This window comes from Tupaia chinensis, unplaced genomic scaffold (genome assembly GCF_000334495.1).
Source record: "Tupaia chinensis unplaced genomic scaffold, TupChi_1.0 Scaffold000251_1, whole genome shotgun sequence".
Taxonomy (NCBI): domain Eukaryota; kingdom Metazoa; phylum Chordata; class Mammalia; order Scandentia; family Tupaiidae; genus Tupaia; species Tupaia belangeri.
In genome coordinates, this window is record NW_006159731.1 from 5,325,021 (window position 1) to 5,345,428 (window position 20,408).

General features: G+C 38.9%; 2 protein-coding genes across 4 annotated transcripts in view; both read right to left on the reverse strand.

The window, feature by feature from the left end:
- The window catches only part of ITGA1 (integrin subunit alpha 1), a 209,285-nt gene that overhangs the window by 174,700 nt on the left and 14,177 nt on the right, over nt 1-20,408 (reverse strand). The window contains exon 1 of one of the 3 annotated variants that reach the window (XM_006149027.3): nt 12,906-14,532. The exons of the other annotated variants lie outside the window; for them this stretch is intronic. The gene's annotated coding sequence lies outside the window, so the exon portion shown is untranslated. Of the gene's footprint in view, nt 1-12,905; nt 14,533-20,408 lie in introns of those variants that run through there. 3 annotated transcript variants of the gene reach the window in all.
- Nucleotides 16,924-18,761, reverse strand: PELO (pelota mRNA surveillance and ribosome rescue factor). Its single transcript, XM_006149025.3, has 2 exons — nt 17,879-18,761; nt 16,924-17,580 (listed from the first exon to the last, which is right to left on the reverse strand). The coding sequence occupies exons 1-2, from the start codon at nt 18,602-18,604 to the stop codon at nt 17,149-17,151; spliced, it is 1,158 nt and encodes a 385-aa protein (XP_006149087.1). The 5' UTR covers nt 18,605-18,761; the 3' UTR covers nt 16,924-17,148.

Consider the following 20,408-nt stretch of genomic DNA (forward strand, 5'->3'; position numbering starts at 1 on the left):
AACCAAGAATACTATACCCAGCAAGAATACTATATTTCCTTCGTATGCAAAGAACAAATAAAATTATTAGCAGATAAACAAGAACTAAAATAATTTACCAACACTAGACCAGCTCTTCAAGAAATATTGAAGGAAGTACTTTATCAGGAAAACTAAAGAGAGACAAATAGAAATAAGAGAACAAAAAACAACCAAAAAAATGGATAACAAAATGAAGGAATAAGTTCACAAGTATCGATAATAACACTGAATGGTAATGGATTAAATTCTCTAAATTAAAAGATATAGACTGGTTTAGCAGATTAAAATGAACAGAAGCCCACTATATGCTGCCTACAAGAAATGTACATCACGGATAAAGACAAACATAGACTGAAAGTGAAGGACTGGGAAAAGATATTCCAAGCAAATGTAAATAAAAAAAGACTAGAGTCATAATACTGATTTCAGACAAAGAAACTCTAAGACAAAAAAAAGTAAGAAGAGACAAAAGAGAATACTATATAATACTAAAAGGGATAATTCAACAAGAAGATATTAAACTTATAAATATCAATGCACCCAACACTGGAGAACCCAAATACATGAAAGAAAGACTGTTAGGTCTTTTTTTTTTTTTGAGAGATTTTTAGAGATAGTGAGCCCTGGAGGTCTAATTCCATAACTGTCTCCCTTAGTCACTATTAAATGCTGTCTCCCTGTTGTATGCTGCTCCTGAATTTAAAAAATTTTGTGACTTAGTTTCTGTTTAGTGATGTATTTTAAATCAAGTTTCTTTAATCTGTCAAGATCATACACTTACTTATAATTACCAATTGTTAGTTTTGTTTTACGAGAACTTCCCATTATCAAATTGCATCACAAACATAACTAATATTATAGTAAAGCTGTCTTACATTTAAACACTTCTTTGGAGTGACATTATTTTAACATGTAAGAATCACCTGGAAAAGATGATTGCAAAGCAGACATTCACTGATATTCAAAGCTAGTGTAGAAACACTTAGATCATGAGGAGGTAGTGTTGCTACACACTCAGATAAAATTTAATGACAAATAAATAATAAAGTTGTAGAAGTATGTCCTATTCACTGTTTTGAATATATATATATATATATATATATATACACATACATATGTGTATATATATATATATTCATAAGTATGCTCCACTCACTGTATTGAATAATCTCTTTTGGAATAACTTTTTAAAATAAATATGCCACTCACTGTTTTCCCCCACCTCCTCCACCCTAAATCTGTCAACCCTAGAAAGGTAGAAGAGAGACACTTTGTTGTATGTTTTATATTTTTAACTTATCTTCAAATTTAGATTTTACTTTAGGAAAGTAAAATCCCTGGTGGGTTTGGCATTTGATGCTCAACAGGAAATCTGGATATATTTGCTAGCTGATTCTCTTCCTCCTCTTCTATGCTTAAAGTTTGACAGCTGGGTTGGAAAACAATGTTTAGACTAAGCGTAAGTGTGTTGGGAGTGAGGAGATACAACATCATCTTCCTCTTTCCTGGCTTCTATTTCCTTCCAGAACCAAATGTCAGCTGGAGAAAAGCAGAGATAAGAGATGTAAGTGGCCTGAGGTGACCCCAAGATGAACTGCAACTGTAGAAACTAAGCATTTCCTGAGCTTCCTGCTGGTCCATGATGCTTCAGGACAAATAATCAAATTCCGTGCTGAGATTTTGCCTGGTCGAAAATGTAGAGATCATTTGACCTTGAGTATTTCGGTGAGCCCCTATTTTAAATCTACCAATAGGATTGGTTCTTAAGCTCTTTTTGATAAATCCAAGACCCATTTCAATGGGTGCCCACAAAGTCAAATGTAAGATAATTATTCAGGAAAAAAAAAGGCAGGTGAAAACAAAAATACTTTTTAATCAATTATTCAACTAATTCATAAGATTGGATTTTTAAAGCAAATTAGAAGCCTGAAAGGGATGTACTTTATATTTCTAACAAATTGATATCTTTGCTCTACTGATAAATGTGTTAAAAACTCACGATTTTCAAGACTGATACTAAAGAGAAATGGAAACAGGCCCATGAAGATGCATGAAATAATGATATGGCATCACGCCTGGGGTCAGATCAATTCAGTTTCACGCTCAGAACCAGCATTGCTTCTTCCAGCAAGTAACAGAACTGGGATCTGAACACTGCCAGTCTTACTTCAGGATACTAATCATGAACAGTGTCTCTAACACAAGTGCAATGGTTAGCCTTGCAAAGGTATTTAGTAAATGTAGCTTCTCCCACTTTGTTTTAAAATGGTTAGTGGATATTTTTTTTTTCCCTTTTTTTTTTTTTTTTTTGCTATGGCACACTCTTTGGTTAGGAAACAGGGTCAAAAGTCAAGGTACATGGAAGATGGAGATGGGAGGAGGAGATGTAGGAGTATAAAACAGTCCTCGTCCTGCCTCCTAGTCTATGAATGTAGACTTGTGACCTCTGGAGAGATGACCTGATGTTCCCATCCACCGGAGATTATTCTCAGAGGTCTAGTTGCTATTAGTCAGTGGAATGGGAATGGTTGTCTTGGGATAGTGATTCCATCAGCTGTATAGCTGAAAACAAATGATTTCTGTACCAGGGTTTTAACTGTGCCTTCCTCTCTTTGTTCTCATCTGAGTCTCTATTTTCTTCCAAACAATTCTTTTATTGCTTATATTGCCAGAGTTGGCTTCTGTAAGTTGCAAATAACTTATAAATAGTAAGGAAATCGTGGTTCGTTTCTGACTTATGTATGACCGAAACACAGGAAAGCTGAACAGTTGAAGAATAATATTTAAATAATAAGTAACAAGGATCATAAGAATTGAGATGTTTACATTGCAGGAAAAGCAATACCTAGCATTCTAACCTAATAGCTAACATAAATTTTATTTATTCAGGAGTTTAAAGATGGGTCATGGCCAACATAGAACCAGTCTTAGCATCATGGAGCTGCACAAGCTTCTGTGGTCTCCCTATACAGTCAAGATCTCCTAGTGGAGGGTGGATGGTGAGCATTCTCTGTGTGTTCTCCGTTTTATCCTTGAAAGGGTTACTTACTATTCCTGGCATCAACTTCACAAACTGAAATGTATTCTTGCATACTGTTTATCATATGCCTATATCAGTTACAGAAGTGGGCTTTTCACCTTAACTCCTCTGTGTCTTCAGGTGGGACATACAAGTGCATCCAAATATAAAAAAAAAATGAAAATATTATAAAGACTAGAACAATCTGGCTAGCCCTTCTTTTGCTGAGGGTGACACTAGATGGAGTGGGCCCACTTGTTCTGGTTTGAATATATATATATATATTTTTTTTTTTGAGAGTTTTTTGCTATAGGTACGTGCACTGGCCAGAGAGACAGAGAGACAGAAAGTGAGAAATTACCTCCTCGGGAGATGGCCATGCCACAATCCCTTCTTTTCCATTCTCCTCTGAGGATCTTGGGCACACACGCACACGCACCCGGTGTGAGCTTAAGACACTGGGTCTGGGACTTGAACCATGGTTGACTACATGGGAGTCCAGCAACATAGTCATTATGCCAACTGTTGGTCCCTGGTTTGAATATTTCTGTCAGATAACTTTGGCAGGGGTTTACAACAGGAAGAGGCATAAGGCACTCTGTGACCATCAGACTTCATGTCTGATCTGGTGCCAGGTGCTGTGTGAGGTAAAAAGACGCAATAGGAGGGAGGAACAATACTATGATGAACTGAGCTCCTGTGAATTTCCTGGTAACTGAGTTTCATATCATTTATTCCTTGCAACTCTATGAGGCAAGTTTTATCATTTCCCCCATTTTACAATCTGAAGCTCATGAAGCTAAATTTGTGGACCATAAAGGTAGTAAGTCTTGCTCATAGAGTTCATCTATAGTGGAGCTAAGATTTTCTAGTCCATGGCCAATGTTCTTAATACACTGGATAACTAAAAAACATTTCAAAGGTAACTCCAAGTATCATCTTCCCAGGTGATTCCAGCCAATTGTTACATCTTTCTGTTTTCAACGATGTTAGCTCTTACTCTTTTGTTGTCTTGTCTTGTCTTAATTCTTTTATCACAAAAGACTGTAAGTTTCATCCTTGATATTCACAAACTGATCAAATTAGCTTTAATTTATGGTACAAATTCAAAAATGCACACACTTATAGCCAAATTCCACAATGAGGTGTTAAAGCTAAAGAAATACATTATCACCATCGACTTTTTAATTTTTTAATGTGCTACAGGGTGCATGCACTTGCCATAAGGAGGAGGTGAGAAAGCACCCCCTTAGAGTATATGGTCATGCACCATCCCTTCTCCATTATCTTCTCAGGAGTTTGGATCAATGCACCTGGTGTGTTTTACCAAGCTGCTGGGTCTGGCCATGTGGGATTCAGCCACCTTAACCACCATGCCACTGGAAGCCCCTCCATTGCGTATCAACTTTTTATAGTTGGTTTTTCTGCAGTGTCTATATACCATCTGTTTTCTTAACCATACAGCTAATTGGTATGGTGGTCACAGAGCAGAGTAAAGCCAATTGGCCTACTCAGTGATGCCTCTCCTTGATTTAACCTGGCTCAGATAAGAAACCCCTGAGGAGCTTTTAAATATCCAGGTACTTGAGTTCCTTTTCTAGATATCTGGACCAGTTCTGAAGTAGGGCTCAGGCATCAGCATGATTTTAAAACTCCCTAGGTGATTGGTGTTGCCTGGTTTGAGAAACCACGGGCTTACTGGAAAGAACATTCTGATAAAAATAAAGATCTGTGTTTTCCTCACTGTCTACTTCTTTGGGAGAGCAAGCAAAGTTGATACGGGTGAAAAATAACCAGGAGAAAAAATGGCATGACTATGTAACTTGGCATGCCACTGGAATGTGGCAAACTACTAGAAAATATTTGTAAACCACAATATTTTCCTGCAACTATTGACACAATGGTTTAAATAATTGTTTACCCCCTAAATGTTCAAGTTTAAAGACCCCCCTGACAGCTTTAAAATATAGGAGTGTTTGGCAATGCATTCCAAATAAATGACCCTCAGCTCTGGAATTTGCTCCTACTAGCAGGCTGCTCTTTTTAGCAGTCAGCCAAACCCCATATTTGGCAGCTTGTGAGAAATGGTGCAAAATAGATTCTTTTTAAACCTGAGAGTCACTAAAGATTTATTTTGAAAGAGACTACACTTTCATTAGAGTCTTGTCACACAACGATCCCCTCACCTGAGCCCTTGAATTCCTCAGGAACTTGGATGGCTACATGCACTTCGCATGTTGTCAAACCAGCTCAGGGATCCAACCCCACTGTCAGTCATGAGGTCTTCAGCCTTACAGGCCCTGAAAGACATGACTTGTAAAAATAACAAGCAACTACTGTTACTAAACTAAGTAGAATCAGATATCTGCAAGGGACTATGAAATCAAGGTTCACCATTCTTTCCCTGTTCTATAGATGAAGAAGCCGAGTCTCAAGAAGATGAAATGATTTCCTTAAGTCACAAAATGCCAAGATAGGGTCTGGGCACATCAATTCTTGAACAATGTCATCTGAGAAAGACACAGATCATTTCTAACATTCTTGGTTATTTATAAATGCAATGTTCTTGCAATTGCTAATATTATAATCTTTGGTAACTACAGTAAATAGTATTTTAATTATTTTGTAATTTCTGATGTGCAACATCCTTTCCATAGTTCCAAATATAAAATCTGGTTACATTACTGTCTTGATCCTCACAATTGAAAAGTTTCTAACTTATTTAGAAGGACATATGTGAACCTGTATATAAAATGCAAGTCTAACAGATTTAAATTCACTACCATTATAAAAATGTCTTGATGGGTCAGCAGGTGGGTATAGTGATTAAGGTACTGGATCTCACATGGCTCACTCCACAGTCTGAGTCCTGAACCTAGCAACCTGAAAAAACACCAGGTATGTGTGTGTATACATGCCCAAAATTCCAAGAGGAGAATGGAGGAGAAAGGGTTGTGGTGTGGCCATTCCTTACTGGAAAGTGATTTCTCACTTTATCTAGTGAGTGCATGTGCCCTTAGGAAATAAAAAACAAAAAACTTCCAGGAAGATTAAAAAAAAAAAAATCTAACCCTTTTGAACCCTAGTAAGTTCTAGGCAAGAATCCAGAGTGAGAAATTCACAATGATGATGGTACATTTTTAAAAATGGTAACATCTGCGTGTGTGCATGCGTGCGCTCACACACACACAAAAGGGGAGAGGGGAAAGACAGAGAAAGAGAGAGACTACACTCTCATCAGAGTCTTGTCACACTATGATCCCCTCACCCAAGCCCTTCAATTCTTCAGGAACTTGGATGGCTACATGTACTTTGCATGTTATCAAACCAGCTCAGGGATCCAACCCCACTATCAGTCATGTGGCCTTCGGCCTTACAGGCTGCTGTGTTATTGCTGCACCACAGCGGCTGGGCCAAGAGACTCATTTGCTTGAAGATACATGACCACATTTAATGAAACAGTTAGTTGGTTTTGTTTCAGTTCTTCCAAGTTCCCCACATTCCATAAGCTATTCTATTTCCTTTCACTTCAGGCTGAAAATATTACTGAGATACAAAGAGTAAGAGAACTGTTCCCAGAGTTCATTCCTCCTCATAAAATTGGTTTTTCCCTTTCTTCAGAAAATTTCCTTCCTTTCTACCACACCTAACCCCTGTTGGCCATTTACTGAAATGAAGCATTTAAGAGAGAAGCTGTTATTGTTTAATAAGGGTGTGTTCCTGAATTTTAAAATTAAGGATCAATGAAGAATAAGGACAATCTTCCTGCAGTCCACCTTCAGAGCCTTCCCTGGCCCAAGTCAACTTCCTGTCATTTCTTCTCTCCTGAGCCAGGCTCTGGAGTGCACTTCCCTTCTCCCGAGGTGACTGCCACCATCTGCTCTATCCTGGAGATCCTTCTTCTCAAGAATCATAGTAGAGAGGGACAGAATGTTTCCCACTCGCTCATCATCATCGCCCCCCTTTTTTGCTGTCCTGAAAACAAACAAGCTAAACTTCCTTTTCTGGTTTAATCATTTCACTGTTAGTCATAGAGAGCCATAGAGAGCAGGTGACAACATAAAATTAACAAAGGTTCCAGAATCTTTACAAATCCTTTCATTCATGGTCCATTGTCTGATGTATTTTTATTCCACTTATCTTTTCCACTTATTTCTCAAGAGTAGAAGGTAATTTCCTCTCTCCATTATAGCTCTTCTCAGATTCATTAACTGCACCATATTTAACATCTAGAGATTAGGAATTACAAAGAGACAGTAACGTAACAGGAAAAATGTTAGCACCAGCAGATAAAACAGTAGTTATGTTGTTGAACTCCCACATGGTTGACCAGGGTTCAAGCCTTGAAAATTAGGTTTACGTGCCTGAGTCCCCAAGATCCCAGGAGTAGAATGGAGAAGGGATTGCAAGGTGACCATTACTCCCACCCCACCCCACGGATGTGGGGTGGGGGTAATTTCTCACTTTCCCTCTTGCTGTCTCTGCCTTTCTCACTTTTGCACATGCCTTAAGGCAAAAACTTCTTAAAAAAAAGGGGGGGGGAGTGTTATTAAAGTAAGGCTGAGTGGCCTGAGGACCTACCTTTGGCTTATCTCTCTAGAAATTACGAGGTCAATGTGGGTTTCCAGAATTTATCAGTTTATTTATTTTTTTGGAGAAGTTTTTGCTATAGGGCATGTGCACTTGCCAGAAAGACAGAGAGAGACAGAGAGACAGAAAGTGAGAAATAGCCCCCCAGGGGGGATGGCCAAGTCGCAATCCCTTCTCCTCCATTCTCCTCTCAGGATCTTGGGTATGCACACGCATGTGCCTGGCATGAGTTTAAGCTGCGAGGTCCAGGACTCAAACCACGGTTGACTGCATGAGAGTCCAGTGACGTAGCCATTATGTCAACTGCTGGTCCCCAGAATTTATCAGTTTGAACTCTGATAGCACCTCCTCACTGAGGCCAGGCTCAGTTAGGTGTCCCAGCTCCCAGCACTGATGGCATTGCTATTGCTTGCTTCCCATCTGTTCCTCTGCCTGGACTGCCCTGTCCTGGAAAAACGGGGTTGTGATCACTTTCACTTCAGACCACTGGGACTAAGCAGAGTGTCTGTCACATAGTAGGTGCCCAGTATACGTTCTTCTAAAGAATGGGGTAGATCTCAGGAGAAAGGCAAGCAGAGTCTTTCTCTGGTGGAAGGAAATGGACAGGAATGAACAGGACCTCAAAGCTGGGTCTCTCAGTGACACTGCTCAGAGGAAATGTCTTGTCACAAGATCCATAATTTGATAAATATGGAGAGTTTGGCAATTTTGAAGACCTATGCTGTTCCTTATTTCCCTACTCACACCAACATCCAATATACATACATGTGTGTGACAAGAAAATGAACAAGAAATTGGAATGGAATAAATCAAACAGCCAAGGTGGACCCTATGAAAAATTCTTTGCGTAACTTTAAGCAAGTTATAAACCCTCTCTGAGCCTCAGTTTACATCTGTATCATGAACTGAGTCCTGTGATATGTAAGGTTTTTATAGCATTAATTTTTAAATGGTTATAAGTGATTCAGAACAAGGTACTATAACACATTGTTTGGAAAGTCATGACACATTTTTGTAAGAAAAATACATCATGACTTTCCTGATGATCTAATATTTTAATTGTCCACTCAAAATAAAAAAGAATTCTATTATTGTCAACATACTTGGGGAGAGAAAAAAATAAAGTATAAATTATGGTAGCAGGATCAAATGAGCTGAAACACAGATTAAAATATGTTTTATATTCACAAAGCAATTTTTTACAATGGTGTCAAACAAAAAGTTCTAGTCAATGTTTACACAAGGACTTGATGAAAAATTCCAGACATAAAACTTCTGGAACTTAGGCTTGAACTTAGAAAGACCTCCCACCTCCAAATAAATTTTCCAACCAAAATCTATTAGGATTTTTTTCTCCTTTACAAGAATTCACCCTTCAACAATTATTTCAGCTTATTTTTTTAAATTTAATATCTGAGACTGCATTTAGATATGACAGAGGACTAAACACTTAAGTACGAATATTTTTTTAGAAAGATTTTTGCTATAGGGCATGTGCACTCACCAGAGACAGAATGAGACAGAGTGGGACAGAAAGGAAGAACACCCTGGAGGGGATGGTCGTGCTGCAACCCCTTCACCATTCTCCTCTCTGGATTTTTGGGAAAGCAAACACACATGCCCAGTATGAGTATTTGGTTGCCAGACCCAGGATGTCAATTGTGGTCGACTACGGGAAAAGCCAGCAACGTAACCAATATGCCATCTGCTGGTCTCAGTACCAATGTCTCTTGATACTATAATTTTGGATGAAAATAATTTCAAGACTTTACATTCCCTTCTTTCACAGAATACACCGCACTGTAATTCAATGTTTTCCTCAATATGAATGTCAGTTCTGACAGTTCTTTATCACAGAAATATTCTCAGGCCCTGGGAAAATACCCTAAACCCTACATGGTGCTTTGGAATCCACTGGAGTTGCGGCTGACACTTCTGTGTGCTATCACTTGGTGCTTAGCTGGGCCAGTTGTGGCCATCTCTTCCTGATATCTAACTTGCAGATTAAAGGCAGGATAAAGTTTCTTAACTCATCTTCCCATATACCAGGGTATCATGGTTCTGGCTACCTAAAGTGCTTAGTAAATATGTATTTGTTCACACATTGGTATAGCAAATTTAAATTTTTTTTTAAAAAAGAGCTGGCTCTCTGTGTCCCGGGGGTTAAGGTAGTCTGATCTCATATGACCAACCATGCAGTTACAAGACTTGAAGACTTGAAAAACAGTCTGGGCATGAATGTATGTGCATAACCATTCCTTATAGGGATCTTTCTTACTTTCTCTCTCTTTCTGGGAGGCGCAGTGTCCCCTGGCAATGAAAGAAAAAAAGTTTGCTAAAACTAGGTGTGAAATAACAATAAACAAATGGTGGGTAAAGACTTGAGGATCTTGGTTTAATACAGACTTTCCCTATACTTTCTAATTGTCAACTAGATAGAATGTCACTCTTGATGTTTCATGAGACAATTAATACACAGTAGGAGATAAAAATAAATACGCACAAAATGATTGCACAAACTTTAGCTGATTATAAAATTTAGTGTTATCAAAAAATATATTTTGGGGACCCAAAATACATTGGTATAATGGTTATGTTGCTGGACTCCCATGGAGTCAACTGTGGCTTGAGTCCCAGACCTGGTGGCTTAAAACTCATACCAGGTGCATGTGCATCTGTGCCCAAAATCCCAAGAGGAGACTGGAGAAGAAGGGACTGTGGCATGGCCATCCCCCCCTAGACTTTCCGTCTCTGTCTCTCTGGAGAGTGCATGTGCCCTACAGCAAGAATCTCTTAAAAGAAAAATTCGGGATGGGGGGGAATTTTAGGCACACATTTGACTCTAAACAGAAAATAGAAATGGAATGGGTATCCTTATTTTTTTAGGGAGTCACCTGATGGGACATCTCATAATACCAACCAGCTATGTGATTTTAGAATTATCAATCACTTGCTCTCATTTTATTTTCTCATCTTAAATGCGTAAATAACAAAAGCTTTCTCACAGGGCTCTTGAAGATATTAAATAATGTATTTTAAAGCCTTTACTAGAGGACCTAATACCTAAAAAGTAGAGTTATTTTTATTATAATAAGTTGTCCATTATTGGAGTGGGGACAGTGGTATTAACCCTGGGCATAACTAGGCAATATGCTAGCCAAGACATTTTTCTTTTGGATTTGCTGCCTGGCAGATATCACCAGGATATTTTGGAACCAAATAAGGCAACCAAATAAAAATAAGCTCTAAGTACTTTAAACTCCTTACATTATATAAAACAGCCATGTCTATTAACCTAGCATTCTAAGGAATGGGTTACTAAATGTGGACAATTTTAGGGGATGAAGAAAAGGGAATTTGGGGCCAGCAAGTGGCATGGTGGTTAAAGGCACTGGACTCCCACATGGCCGATCACGGTTCAAGTCTCGGACCTGGTGGCTTGCTTTCTCACTTCTTCTCTCTCTCTCTGTCTCTCTCTGATCAAACTGGAAAATAATAATGATAATAATAATAAATAAAGTTAAAATAAAATAATTAAAAAAAAAGAAAAGGGAATTTACCATAAATGTTGTAATTCTTAGAACTGGCATATGGAAATACCAATGCCAATTATTATAGAATTAAAATATGAAAAGCAAAATTTATACCCTCAAATTTGTATGTAACACAAAGTATTGCATATAAAGGTGGATTTTCCTTGAGGAAAACTATTAGTTTCTCCTTGAACTTCAGCATCATTTTATTCTTTTTTTTTTTAACATTTTTAAAAACTTACATTTAATCACTGTACACCTTTATAGTATGTAACAGTTTTTCCGGGTCTCAGTGCTATTTCTAACAGCAGAACACACTATCAGGTTGTTCGGAAAATCATGATGCAATTTTGCATAGAAATGAAAGTCATTTTCTCATGACTTTCCTCACAACCTAATGCTACTTAAAAATAGAGAAATTAAATAAAATAATTAGGCTCTCTTACAGATGTTTATATTCAGAAATCTATAAAGAATACTCTAAAATACAGATAAGAACACAAACTGTGACACTGTATTAAACACTTCCTAAAAAGGAAGAATTAATGATATGTTATCATCTTTACTTCAGCTTAGTATCTTTTGCCAATATTTGTGGGTGGTCTTTGAATCTGACTATCTCCTTACTGAACTTCTATGATTTATTATTTCCAAGTAAAGTTTACCTGCTACTTGACAATGTTAAGTCAGTCCCAGATTGTTATGGTTAAATTCCAAGACTATTACAGAACTTGTTTTCCAACACCTTAATTAACTGCATTACTGACTTCTGAATCCTCTCTAAATAAGCACCTTTGATACACAAAACTGTTGTACTTGTATGTTAACTCCTTTAGAAATTTTTCCGATTAATAATTTTTTGCACTGAACCTCTAACTTGACAATTCAGCAGTACACATTAAGAAACTCTTAAGTAGCACATTTTTGAAATGTGAAAATCACCTAAACTATAAATGATCTTCAAAAAGTTTATGTAAAGCATAGGGTGGGGAGCAATACTATGAAAAATTATGCCTGGATTTTATTTTATTTTTTAACAATAAATTAACTTGTACTTTAACTCCATCTTCTAGGAAGTTTTTGTAATCCTTTGTATACAAACTGAATCATAGCACATTGAAATATACTAGCTCAACATGGAGAAAATATTTTATTGAAGGCCTAAAAAACTCTCTGCAATGATACTTCACTTTCAAGTTGCTTTTCACCTATTCATTACTGGAGAGCTCATTTACTTAAACATATTTATCAGCAAAATTACAGGGTGATTAAAATCAATGTTTAAAACAAATATTCTCATAGCCTTAAAAAAGATCTAAGTAAAAACTTTGCAAAACTTATGCCACAGTGTGGACTTTTGTGGTTAGGCATGGAATTAATTGGAGAAGTGAAGAGAATGTCTGGTGAGGGAAATCGAAGCAGTCCATTAGCAATAAGTAACAGGTTGGCCTTAATGAGATACGGGCTGCTTATTCCTACACTGTGGGAATTTTGAAAAATAAAAATTCACCTACTAAATTCAGTCACAACCCATAATATTTTTTTAAGTTTTATTTTCATCTCAGCAAAAACCTGAAGGAAGGAAATAAGCCCATTCCATATGTCCCACAGTCCTTTCAAACCAAAGAGCAGAACTGAGCTTATGACTTTCCTTCCAAGTCAACATCTCTTTCTGCTTTTACTCTCTTTGAATTGTGCCAACATCTTTCTCTCACCACTCAAGAAAGAAATCTGAGATTTACCTTCAGATGCTACTTTCTGTAACTCTGAACAACCATCTGCAGCTCAAGTCCTTTTGATCCCGTCTCTAAAGACTGCCTTTTGACTTCTTTTCATTATCACTGCAAGGAACAAGGAATGTTGTTATTGTCCTTGTTCAGGCAACTACTGTTTTTCTATTTTTCCTATTAAGCATTCTAACTGGTCTTCCTGACTTCAATCTTGCCTCCACCAATCTATCCTTTGTGCTGTGAAGGGTAATATCTGTAGAATGTTTATTTATTATGCTGTTTTCTCATTTTGCTCACAACCAAACTGTGTTGTGGCATAGAGGGTGATTGGCACATCTGCCCTGCCAATCGCCAATCTTCCCACTTACCCTTTCCGAATATCTTCTCACCATTTTAGGTAAATTTACTGGCCCTTGCTCTATAAAGTTCTTCCTGAAAGTGATCCCTTTTTACAAGTTAGTTACAAAAGTGATTTGTTTACATGCTTGTCTTTCTCAAACCCAGTGACTGATTCAAAGTAGGTACTAAAAGAATGAAAGGATAAAATTAAATGTATTACTTTTAATGGTTGGTGTAATTTAAATATGGACCTCCCTTAACTAAGCTCTGGTGTCAGGCAAAAGAATTTCTTTTCTCAAGCTCTCAGAATCACCTTAGAATCTACTCTTTTACTTGTAGTTCAACATACTCTAATACTAAACACTAAAAGCCAGTCCTATTTGCTTGGAAAGCCATGATGTAAAAGCATAATGACCCTTTCTAAATGGACAATTTCTATTATGGGTGATTCATGTATATATCATTGTACTGTTTACTTATTTTTAAGCAACAGAGAAAATTTCAGTTCCAGAATATATGAATTTCAGAAATTATGAGTCACTTCTGTTAAAGATAATTTGAGGTTAAGAGAACTGGTCACAGGGACTAAAACAGAAACTAAAGCTAGCTACAGAAAATAAGACAAAGGAAGATTAGCTTTACACAGATACCTAGAGGCAATCGGGAAGAGAAAGCTCCAACTTATAGGGGATAAGGAAAGTGAAATCTAAGATAAGCAATCCAGTCACAAAATGTGCAGGATATTTAACATGGGGGGCGGGGGGGTTGAAATAGCAAAGTGTAATGTGGTATGTATTATATCCATAGAAAAATGAAAAAATGTGCAAGCTTCTGAGTTTAGTAGGAATAGCAAATCTTTGTTTACAGTAAACACCTGATGGGAAATGAAAATCTACAGTACATCAAAGGTTAAAATAGTGTTTTAGCCCATAGTCATTTCTTAACATTAATGAATAGCAGTTGGAATTAGGCTACTGTATGTGATTTCCAAAGACTTATGGTTCATTTTGTTTTGTAGAAAATAGTCCAAAATAATTAGATTTTTAAAATTTTATTTGTTCCTGTCATTAGTTTATTTCTACTTTTATTTGCCCTTGTTATTAGTTTATTCCCACCTGAGATCTAGTGAGAATTATTCTCTTGGGAATGAAGTAAAATGTAATGTCTTAAAACATAGAAAGGATTTTTTTTTAATGAAATATTTCATGAACATAAACATAGGCTTTTAGAGAGACTTTATAGATATTGGGTATGGCTAGTTGACTCTCTCCTATGTTAATCTATTATGCACAACCATCACTTGGAGATGTTAACTCTCTCCTATGTTTATCAGACTCTATTATGCACAACCATCACTTGGAGATGTTGGTACCAGCAGATTGGCTCACAGATCTAGAGTAGAGCCCTGGATTATAGTTTCTAACAAGCTCTCAGGGATGCTGCTAATCCATGGCCCATATTTTGGAATAGCAAGTCCTGGGTTAGTGGCTCTCAACCTTGATGTCTGATAGAATCACTTGTGTGGTTCTTTTAAAAACAGTACTTTTAGGGGTGAAGATTTTAATTAGTCTGAAGTGAAGTATGGGCATTGAAAGAATTAAGAGCTACCAAGGTGAGGCTAACAGGCAGCTAAATTTGACAACCAATGAACTAAAATGTATCGGCTAGATTTATTAGGTTTTATTTCAGTGCTGTATAAATTATGACAGTGACAGATGCCTAATCTCAATTCTTACTGAGAATGTAATTTATTACCCAATCAGATTCTACCTTTAAAAATCCTAAAGGCTTCAATTCTATGTTCTTACTAAATTATTTAGTAACTTTCATTTTTAAAAAAATTGCTTATCAGAGATAGAAAAAGAGAGAAAGTACCCTTCCAGGGGAGTACAGTACCCCTCCAGGGAGTATGGTCACGCCACAGTCCTTTCTCCATCCTGTGAGGATTTGGGGCACATGGGCATACACACACATAACCCAGCATGTTTTTCAAGTCAACAGGGCCAGGATGTGAACCATAGGAGGCCATGTGGGATCCAGCTCCCTTACCTATTAGGCCACAGGGTTGACCTAATAAGTTACTTTTAATAATACTTTAAAGTTAAATATTCATGAAATTATAATGGAATAACAATCTAAATTTAGATTATGAGGTAGCTACATTAATATAAGAATACAAATTCTTGACTCTAAAGTACATAGAGGTATCTGTCCCCAACATTAAAAAAGTATAGCCCCAGTAATTTATGGTGGTAGATACTGCTATTTGCAGGCTGAGGCCATATGTAAGGCTCAGGTTTAATTCTCAACCCAACTTAAAAGCCAGAGGCAGGCTCAGCTGCAATGGTACAAGCTGAAGGGTACTGCTCTGCCGCGCAGGAGACACATGGAAGACTATGGTTCAGATCCCAGACTAACCTGAAACACACTGTGCACACAAACCCACCCATGTTGTTGGCTGGCTGGAAGTCTGGGTTCAGGGGAAGTCAGGTGTGAGGAGATCCTGTCAAGGGTGTCTGTTTCTTTCTCTTCCTTTCTTACATGGAAGAAGTAAAATGAATGAACTTTAAGAAAAGCAGAAACACATAAACACAAAAACTAAGGGCATGCCTACAGTTCAGCAGAAGGCTAAAGAGAAACTTGATACAGCAAGACCCTGTTTTTAGTAATAAATAAATAACAGTTCAAACTAGTTAGTAAGTTTATAAAAAAAAGTTATCCTCTAATCTGTTATATAAACCAGGAAGATGGCCAGAAATTTACTTACTTAATAATATATATATATATAACGCCCGGCTTCAGTTTTAAGCCACCGGGTCCGGGACGCGAACCGCGGTCAACTATGTGGGCGTCCAGCGACATAGCCATTATGCTAACTGCTGGTTCCCATTAGTTACTAATATTTTAAACTCCAAGGTACTTGCAGAAACTCTTAAACAATATTGGAATACAAGTCAACTGCCACATACTAATGATGTAACTGACTCAAACATCCTCAACAGTTTTTCACACCTAAAACCCAGTAAGAATATGAAAGCACTGACTAATGCCACATGCAAATATTCAAAAGAATTAAGCCTTTGACAAGCCATAAAAGAAATAAACAAACAAAAAAAATACAAAAAAGGCATTTCAGTGCAAAGAACTGAAGTTCAGATCGGGAACTTGCAGCTTTGAATGTAATCAGGCACATCACAAGGAAAGACATACCTCATTCTTATTTTAAAAATTAAAAAAAAAAAAAATCCCTCCAAGATAGTATACTGAGAGTCCCTTGCAGATCACATCTATATGATCTAAAATGACTTATGTGGTCCTCTAAAGCAAGTACGATTCTCACAACAAAATACCAAGAGTTTTCTTTTAAAATGATTGGTGTAACGAGTTTCTTTAGAAAAAGATTGTTTTAAATTTGTCTTCAAGTCTAATTGTTTGGCTATCATTTAAAATAGCAAAAAAGAGTAATATCTTTTTTTAAAAAAAGGGGGGAAGTTAGGGAGAATAGGGATCATTAAATGCAATGCAAGAATACTATGCAGAATTAAAATAAAGAAAAATGTAAACTGGAGATAGTGAAAAGCTTTTCCTAAAGAAAACTATGTCAAAGCAGGTGATTTTATTATCTAGCCCACACAATATATACACGTCTAACCAGATACACAAAATTTTTGTTTCTTCTACAAATTCAAAATTCCTGTGTGAAAATATGTTTATTAATGAAGATGGTAGTATGCAGATTATTTCCTTTTAGTTTACTGTTTAGCTTAACACAAAATACCTAGTGTGACCAAATACATGAGGAATCCCTGAATGCATCAAAAAGTGCCATCCTTGCAGTTTTCTGTCACTAGGATGCTAAGAAAATTTAACAGTGAAGAAGTGAGAAACAGGTTGTATCAATTTTAAATTTCAATTATTAATCCTCTTCAGAACTGGAATCATCCTCTTGGTCAGAAAGTTCAGGGACAGGGAAACGGAGAATGGCAGCTACTCCAGTCAACTGGCTGAGCTGTTCCCCAGACACATGAAGACTTGAGAATATTCTAACTGTGCCTGCATTCTCCTTCACGCTGTCCACCAGCCTTACAAACCGGCTCCTTGTGGCTACATCCTGGTGCCTGAAGAGCTCATCACTGATGAGCAGTGTGTCAATTGCCATGGCTTCATTGGCCTTCTCCACCTGCTTAAGTCCATAGAAGGCACGATCAGGTTCATGTTGCAACATTTTATAGAAGTCATCTAAGGCTTTTACTTCTCCTGCAGCTTTGGTGTCTGAGAGGCGGCTAGCTACGGTGGGGTCACAAAGGGCCTCTTTCAGGGAGTACTTGTGTCCAGAGGAGGCATGTACCTAGAATTGCAAGTATAAAGGTTAGACAAAAGAATATTTTAGGGCACCCATTAATGAGCCCACAGTGACCTAAATTTCAAAGCACTAATAAAGTTTTATATGTTTAAAGTCTTCAACAAAATACACTATATAAATTTGCTAGACACCTAACAGTTCTTTTTATTTCATTATCTTGTTTACAATCCCAGCCAAGAAAAGGCTTTCTGCTGTTTTACTTTTCCCAGCTCTATAACTTCAGTAGTTTACACCAATCCTTCTGCCTATTATTAATTATCCCCCAAGGGTAAGACTGTTTTACCTGAAGGAACTTGGACCGGTTTTCCAGGAGCACTTTGTTGTCAGTCTTCACCGCTTGCTGAAACATGTAGTCACAAAACTGCTCCCTCACAAATCCTGGGCTGGCCACCAAGATGCACTTTACCACATCAAAGTGTATGTGGCGCTGAATGGCCTGGACCACCTGTTCATAGAACCGTTCCAAGGCTCGGTCATGCTGAGAGCAGTTGCCTTTCCGTTTCCTAGGGATGTTCACCTCCACCTTGGCCCGAGTGAGGGTCATGCTGGGAGTGACTAAGCAGATATGGGCGAGGCCTTCCTGCATGACCACAGCGGCCACATCGGCACTCCAGGCTGGGTCGCAGGCCTGCTCGATACGCTCCAGAACCACACTGTCCCACTGTTTCTTGGCCAGGGTGAACTGGCGGTTGGGCTCCAGCTCGATGGTGTGATAAGCCCCCATCTTGACATACTCATTCTCTTGGATGTTGGTTCCCTTGACCCGCAGCTGGCAGGCTTGGGAGTCGAAGTCGATGGCCTCTACACAGAGAGTGAGGGTAGTGCGGATCCGGTTACTTCCCACGCTGCCTGTGGAGGACTCGGTCTGTACCTTGCGGATGGTGGAGGCGCGCAAGCTGTCGCCTACCTGCACCAGATTATAGGTGTGCCACATGTCCTCAGGCTCCTCGGGAACCAGCGTCACCTGGCCCGCATTATCCTTTTCGATGTCCTTCCTCACGAGCTTCATGGCCTTGACAGGGACTCAACGGCAAAGAGTAACTTAGGGTATCCCCACAGGGAAAACAGGAGGGAAGGAGAACGGGAGTCCAGGCTGGGAAGGGGGGCGGGGTCCGTTTCCTAAGAGCACTTGCCTGGACGGAAGAAAATGCTCTAGCTCTGACTCACGCGGCCGAGAGAGGCGCGAGCCCTTTCTTTCTGAATCCCCCGGCTCGCCGTGCCGAATGGACGCGGGAGACACCGCAGCGAACGCGGTCCTCTCCGGAATCCCCGCGGCTAGCACGGAGCAAGGGGCTGACGCAACCACGGCGCCTGCGCAGCCCGCGACCTCTCGGCGCACGTTCTACGTCCCCAGCGTAGGGGCGGGGCCCAGGTTTGCGCGCGCGCAGACGCAGGAAGCGGGGGTGAGGAGGGCGGTCCTCACAGGCTTTCAGGCGAATGCACGGAAACTTTGGGGGTACGTCCTTAGTTCTAATTGTTGAAGTTTGACTTCTTGTTTTCTCTTCACGTCTGTGAAGAATTTTGGGAGTAAATGAGTAGAAGTATATTTTTTAGCTGGCTGCAGTTACCACTTTGCACCTCCTCCACCCAGAAACTCCAATTTCAAAATCTACGTAGAAGTAAAAAAACACCTCTCAGCAATGTAGATTTGGCCCCAAAGGTCCAAACTATGCTTGATTTTGCGTCTCCCTTATCCATAAGCAGACACTGCACGCCTGTTGGCTCTTGTATCTCCAGAGCTGGTTTCTAAGAACAGCTGGTCACGTTCGGTCTAGGCTCTGCGCGACGAGCCCAGCTGTTTTCTGCCCTTAGTTACCATGTCCGCATGATCTGATTAACCCAGATGTTAGAGCACTCATTCCAGATGGAGAAGAAACCATGTATGGAATTCACCCCTGGGTGGACCTCTAATTGCTTGACCTGGTCCTGGGAATCCCAGAATCCACGTCTGGCAGCCCCCGTTTTCAGGAGCTCAGTAGCCAGCAGAATACTTAGGATGGGGGTTGGGTTGTAACAACTCAGGGCCTGGTTTTCGCTGCTGGAGTTAAGCTAAAACCAAGGAAAAACTGAAGTACTATGACTGATCCTGACTGAATAGCTACAGAGTTGATTTTAAAGAAAATCCTTAAGTAACTTGCCGGTTTTTAACTGGGGTTGGGGGTAGAGAAGCATGATCGCCTCTTAAACAGATAAATACAAAATAAACAAACAAAACACCTCACTAACATTTTCTTTTTTTTAATCTTTTCTTTTAAGAGATATTTTTGCTACATGGTGAATGCGCTTGCCAGAGAGACAGAAACAGAGACAGAAAGCAAGAATCATCCCTCCCCGCCATGGCCACGCAGCAATCACTTCTGAATTTTCCACTTGGGATTTCTGGTAAGATTATTTTACGCAAGTATGGGAGTTTTAAGCTACCAGGTCCAAGACTCGAACTGCAGTGGACTATGTGGGAGTTCAGCAATGTAACCATTAAGTGATCTGCTAGTCCCACTAACATTTTTTTGACAGTTAAAATGAAGCAAAGACCATGTGTCCAACACACAGAGTTTATTACCTTTCCTAGCTTAGGTGTATAGATTTGAAAGGATAGCTCACCAGCTCTAACTGGTGAGACAGGGATGGAAGAGAACAATCTGACTTTGGAACAAGGTGTGATCATGTTAACTGAAATGTCAATTATCTTCCTCAGAGACTGTCAGGGGACAAAAAGGGCCCCTCTGAGGCTCTAGTCCAGATTAGAACTGTTGTTTGTTTTGCTGCCTCTCTCCCTCTGTCTTTCGGGCTCTCTCTCCTACCTCCTCTTTCCC